At 39.1% G+C, this 6,000-nt stretch overlaps 1 protein-coding gene across 2 annotated transcripts; it reads right to left on the reverse strand.

Annotated features, from left to right (window-relative positions):
* Positions 1 to 719: 719 nt before the first annotated feature.
* LOC146972521 (dynein regulatory complex protein 9-like) lies at positions 720 to 5,433 on the reverse strand. Of its 2 annotated transcripts, none has more exons than XM_085802873.1 (9): positions 5,299 to 5,433; positions 5,109 to 5,143; positions 4,534 to 4,656; positions 4,298 to 4,382; positions 4,025 to 4,186; positions 3,427 to 3,501; positions 1,677 to 1,808; positions 1,478 to 1,562; positions 720 to 932 (listed from the first exon to the last, which is right to left on the reverse strand). In XM_085802873.1, the coding sequence occupies exons 1-8, from the start codon at positions 5,431 to 5,433 to the stop codon at positions 1,497 to 1,499; spliced, it is 813 nt and encodes a 270-aa protein (XP_085658999.1). In that variant the 3' UTR covers positions 720 to 932; positions 1,478 to 1,496. The 2 variants fall into 2 exon arrangements, with proteins under 2 accessions (XP_085658999.1, XP_085658998.1); XM_085802872.1 differs by having other exon boundaries at positions 1,478 to 1,567.
* Between the last annotated feature and the right edge of the window lie 567 nt (positions 5,434 to 6,000).

Below are 6,000 nucleotides of genomic sequence, written 5' to 3' on the forward strand. Positions count from 1 at the left end.
AAGCGTCAGCTCCACACACATACGTATTTATTATAAAATAATTCTTTGAGGTCAAAGAGTTTCCTGTTATGCAATGCCAGGTCTTCTGCTCCTCTGTCAGACATGAAGTTGGGAGAGGTGGAATTTTTTTTTACGCATTAATATCAAACGTAAATGTGACTCATCCATCGATGACCAGTTGATATTTTTGTCATGTATGTCCTCTGGTCTGATATGCTGACTGATGAATGTTGCTAGAAATCTTTCTTTTAGGGTTCATGGATTGTATGTTGTGCAATTGTGTAGACAAAAGAAAAACTGAAAAGTTGTGACTAAAATCTTTATCAAGTTAAGATAAAGTTGTTAACATATGTTAAAATGTATGGCCTATGGCCACTAACAGTAGACTACTTAGTAGTGGCAAGTTGTTTTGATTTCTTTATATTTTATATTGTTTAACTTAATAAAATGAAAGCTTGACCTTTGTGTTCAGGTTGTACTGTTCACAAAAGTCAAACAGAGTAAAGCGGAATTAATATGCAACCATTGTGCCTGCTGATATTGTCATGTGACATGTTCTCATTGTAACTTTTACACAGTGTGTTTTACACTTCTCTTTTTGTTCTGTAATATTGTATGAGAGGTTTTGATTTGTTGTTGTTGTATTCTGTTGCATGTTTGAAACTACCAAAAAAATCACAACCATCTGTTTTAACTAAAGACCAAAAAAAATGCAGAAATGTTGGTCAGTGATTGCATTACTGTTGTTTACTGTAATTAAATTATAATGTATATTAAAAATGTCAAAAAAACAAACCCAAAACGGTGTTGTTGAAAGCTCATTTTTTCTTCTTCTTTCCCTCCTTCTTCTTCTTTCCTTTCTTGTTGTCCTCTGCTTTTTTAAAACTGCCGAGGCCTTTGCGAACCATACAGCCTCTCCACCAGGCCTGCAGCTGTGGGGTCAAAGGTCAGAATAAGGAGCAGGGCACCAAATGACCAAAGCTGTGTCCGAAATCACTCACTACTCACTACTGACCACACCATGAATATTAATGTTCACTATATAGTGCACTCATTGTATCCCACAATTCACTGCGAAATGTAGTGGACATCCGATGGTCACTAACAAGAACAAGATATCCCATCATGCATTGCATTGTGGCATTGATCTGGAACATTTTAATTAGGCAATGTAATACGTAATTAACTGTGCGGCTCTGTAGAGTAGTATCCAAAAGTGTTTTTTCATTTGACCAGTGAGTTCACTATATAATCCACTATATTGAATTCCCTATATAGTTAGAAGGAAATGCAAATGCAAATGACCAAAGGTACATAAGAATTTCACTGTAATTACTTGTAATTATACAGTATGTGACAATAAAGTGAACTTGAACTTGAGGTGTGAATGAGTGAGTGATTTCGGACACAGCCCAAGACTGTGGATCTGACAGATCATAATGGTCAATGGATCTGAGTTCTGATTGGACGCTGTTACCTTGATGGCAGCTTTGATCTCAGCCTGCTGTTGGCGCAGTTTCTCCTGCTCCTTCCTGTCCTCCATCACCACCTTCTCCAGCTCCCTGTACTTGAACACAAATCAGCAACTTATTATTGATTGCATAATAGTGACTGCATGTCCTGTTCAGCATCACCAGTTGTTCAACGTGTCATGTTCGGCACTGGGGGTCGCTCACCTTCCTCTTCATCTCTGTCAGTTTGTCCATGTTCACTGTTCTCTTGCAGCACACGTCGTTAACCTTCTTCTCCGTCTCCTGCAGCATCTGCTGCGTTCGCTGCCGCCACTGCACCTGCAGCTCCTGCAACTCCTGATCAACAAAATTAAAATTCTCTTACTGTGCTTAATGAATATCAACGACGATAGATAGAATTTAAGAAGAGAAAGAGAAACAGTCAGCGCAGGGCTCCAGACTGCCCCTAAATGGGAACATTTGCCCCTAAATTTTGAGACAAGACAGTGTAAGTAAATTTTTCATCTACTTGCACACGTGCAACCAATAAATTTGCCTCTTCTTCTTTTTTTTTTTTTACATGGCAGAAACATGGAAGGGGCAGCTTAAAGTAGTTTGCAAGTGTGCTCCCTTAAATTTTCTGATTGTGCTCCTAAAATTTTAAGTTAGAGGCCACAGTGCTCCTAGTAAAAAAAAAAAAAAGTTAGTCTGGAGCCCTGAGTGCAATGACAGCTGCTACTGCAAAACCACCAACCTCATCAATGCCAGTAAACAATAGTGGCCTGGAGACCACAAGGGGTTTCTTAGAATTTAAACAGAGTTGTAGCCTACAGATTCAGCTTAACTGAAACTTTCTTTCAGCTTCAGTTGTTTAACACAGAGCTGTATGTTGAATCTGAATGCTCTGGAAAAATGAATACATGTGCCTTTTTACTGGCTGTAACAATTAATGTAAACAACTTTTCTTTTTTGATGGGGTTATTGACAGACAGCACATGTGTAAGTGATCAAATACACATCTATAATAGCTGAAGAAATGCCCTCTCTGTCAACAGTTAAAAAGCCTTTATTGCTATGGTAAGTCATGTTTTAAAGGATTGAGAACAAAGATCCATTGACTCTTTTGCCTTATGAAATTTGTAATTTGTAAATGTTTATGCCGTTTGTATAATTCTTTGTGGTGTTGTCTTGCACACTGCTTTCTTAGCCATGCCACTCTTGTAAAAGAGGTTTTTAAATCTCAATGAGTTTTACCTGGTTAAATAAAGGATAAATAAATGAAAAATAATTAACCTACACATTTTCGGCTACATGCCTTCGCCAGGGACTCCCTAAAATGTTGTGACTAAAATCTTAATCAAGTCAAGATCGGGATTCCCTGACGAAGGCGTGTAGCCGAAAATATATAGGAGTTTTTCAAAGGTTAACATAACTCACCATGGGAATAAAGGCTTTTTAACTGTTGACAGAGAGTGCCTTGGATATTTCTTCAACTATCACAATTGTCCCATCCAAAGACCACCTCCGAAAAAAGTCCAGGAAGTGCTCCTGCACAGACGTTTTACACATCTGTAATATACAGAATCATCATTTTGTAGGACATTGTAGTTGGCTGGATAATCAGTATTCTTCTGTATCAGCATCAGTGATTAACTTTTCATTTAAAATTTTGGACAGAAATCAATGACCTAACATAACTGCATACAAACTTTTTAAGTGGTGAGTTTGGTTCATGCATGATGTCATAAAGAAAAGAAACATTATTACATGGGACAGTGACCTCTGCTGGCACTGAGGTGAATGTTGTGAAAGTTGTGAATGCAGGACTCCCAACAGGATTCAGATCTGCCTGCAGGTTTAAACCACAGTTTTTTGAACAGGGCATCTAATGACAGCTTAACGACACAGACGCTACCTCCCATAGCAACGACTGCATTAATAGCATGCAATAATCTGATGTTATTCATAACGATACCTCGAGTCGATTGTGCAGAATTTTCTTCGTCTTCTCGTGATTTTTGACCTCTTCTACCAGATTTATCCTGAGCAGCTGGAAAAGAAAGCGACAACCAAAGAGATGACTTGGAGATCATTTAATCAATCATCTGTTTCTAACAGCTTAAGAGGGGGGGTAGCTAACTGGTCCTATGAACAGAAAGAGGAGAATGCAACATGGAGGTTTCTGTGAGGTTGGTGATTAGGTGGCCTTAAATTTAGGATTGAAGATCCTATTCTGGAGCATTTTTCACAAAATTATTTGAAATCCTCTTCACAATCCGATTGCAACCAATTAATTAAATGCTTTTTCAGAAAAATGGACGGACAATCCTGTAAAAACAGCATCCAATCCCTGGGACAGCGACGTTTAGTCAATTGGATCGTGATGTGTCAATCAAGCTGCAATCAAGAATTGCCTGTTACTGCACTTTAGAGACGTGGCTTCAGAGAGAAGTCTGAAGAAAGGGACTTGGACTTTTGACAGTATTTTCAAAATGTGGCCTGCTAGAACCATTTTTCCAGGATCTCCAACCCAAATCTGACTCCAACAGACGGACCACAGGACGACGACTCACCTCTTGCTTTTCCTCCAGCAGCTTTTCAGCCTCCTCTCTCTCTGATTTACTGAGTAGGAGCTGCAGCTCAATATTTCTCTCCAGAAACTCCTTCTTCTTTTCTATTATCGATGACTGCTCACCCTTATCATAAATCAGACTTTGGAAGACTTCCTCCAAGTCCTGCGAGGGAAAGTACAGAGAGGGAAAGTACTCTGGCTTTCTTGCTCAACACCTATAACAACAACTCATGCAGACAGCTTTGGTTTTTTTAATCTGCTCTTGAGTTTTCACCTTTAGTTCTTTAGCTTTCTGTTGCAGCTCATCTTGTTGTTTCTCTAGCCTTCGTTGTCTCTGCTTCATCTCTCTCATTGCCTCTCTTGGTGAAGAGACATTTGAATTACTGATACAACACTGACTTTCATCCATTTTTTCCCCCTTCAATCCTCTATTCTTACTTTTCCAGCTATCTAGTGAAGTTAATCAGTATCATCTCATCTGTACTATTTCCAAATGATGCAGTGATAAACCTTCGAATGTTCTCTTCCCTCTTCTTCTCCTCCTCTTCCTCCACCACCTTGCGGATAGAGCTGAAACTCTGTTTCTCCTCCAGCTCCAAATGGAAGTTGGAAACCTGCTGAGTGATGTTTTGACTGCAAAGACAGAGAGAGAGAAAGACATTCAAGAGTCCTTCTGCTACCATTTAAGGCCATCCACGACCTTGCCCCTCCAAATCTTTTGGATCTTCTACATGTTGCCACTCCCTCTCGCACCCTCAGATCATCCTCCTCCATCCACTTGACCGTCCCCTCTGCCCGTCTCACCACCTTGGGAACTCACTACCACCCGAAATAAGGAATATCAACTCACTCTCACAATTCAAGTCCATACCCAAAACCCACCTGTTAAAGGATGCCCCTCAATTGTACTGCTTAATTTTAACCTGTTTTTAATCTGGTTTTTATTGTTTATTTTGCACTTTCTTTTATTCATTGCAAGGTGTCCTTAATTGAGATAAAATATATCATTATTATTATTATTATTATTATTATAAAAAAGGCATTAAAAAAAGGCTGAGGCACCATAATGTTTGTACATTACTCACCAGTTTTCTATCAGCTTGGTCAGTCTGGCTCTCTCCTACACACACACACCCACACACAGGAACAATCATACATTATTTAGGTCGCTACATTGGACCAGTTACCTCAGGAAATGTGGATCATTTAGCATAAAGCATTTATATTAAAGCAGCAGCAACAGACAGATGTCGCTCTCTGGACAGTGCAGCTCACTTGTTCTGCTCCTGGTGCAGAGCCTCGCTCTCTTTCGGTCTTCACAGACACAGTATGTCCCAGTATGTCCAACTGGTCTGCACATTCCCCCAGTACAGCTGCCAGTCTGAGGCTCTGAATGTGAGATAACGACATCCTGTGGAGAACAGGCAAGTCGGTCAATAGAAAGCAAATATGCATATTCAAAAATTAAGCCTGGACATAGCATGTTTTTTTTTTTTTTAATTATTATTCTTATTTATAATCCCTTTTCTTCTTTAATTTGCTGCTCTTATGTTGAAAACCTGCACACACAAAGCAGGTTGGTTGTTGCTAGTTCCAAAGATGACGGATAAAATCCATGGATGTATTAGATAAAATCATATTAACATCACAGTAACGTCCCTGGCCTGGTGAAGCTAACAATTCAGTGTTACTAACAAACTTCGTAAAACAAAAAATAAAAAATAAGAGAGAGAGAGAGAGAATATAAATTTAACAGATTAAAAGACTTTCTCACTTACTTCAGATCCCAAAGCTGTAACTCTATCGCCGGGCAAATAAAAGTTTATTCTTTAACAAGAAACAAAACACGAAACATGCTAACCGTCAACCGCATGGATGTATTATATTAACGTCAACCGTCTGCAAGTTGACTTGTCACCATGGTAACAGTGACAGCCACGATTCTTTTTTTTTTCTGGCAACTTTATTGACACAGCT

The sequence above is a fragment of the Trachurus japonicus genome, chromosome 16 (assembly GCF_045865225.1).
Source record: "Trachurus japonicus isolate A0001 chromosome 16, Traja_1.0".
Classification (NCBI taxonomy): Eukaryota; Metazoa; Chordata; class Actinopteri; order Carangiformes; family Carangidae; genus Trachurus; species Trachurus japonicus.

Excerpts from the sequence above, each read along its gene's own strand:
- LOC146972521 (XM_085802872.1), bottom strand. The coding sequence starts at position 5,433 with ATGTCGTTATCTCACATTCAGAGCCTCAGACTGGCAGCTGTACTGGGG. Across the intron at positions 5,144-5,298 it reads CTGCACCAGGAGCAGAACAA|GAGAGAGCCAGACTGACCAA; the intron begins GTGAGCTGCACT and ends GTGTGTGTGTAG. Across the intron at positions 4,187-4,297 it reads AGAAAGCTAAAGAACTAAAG|GACTTGGAGGAAGTCTTCCA; the intron begins GTGAAAACTCAA and ends TTTCCCTCGCAG.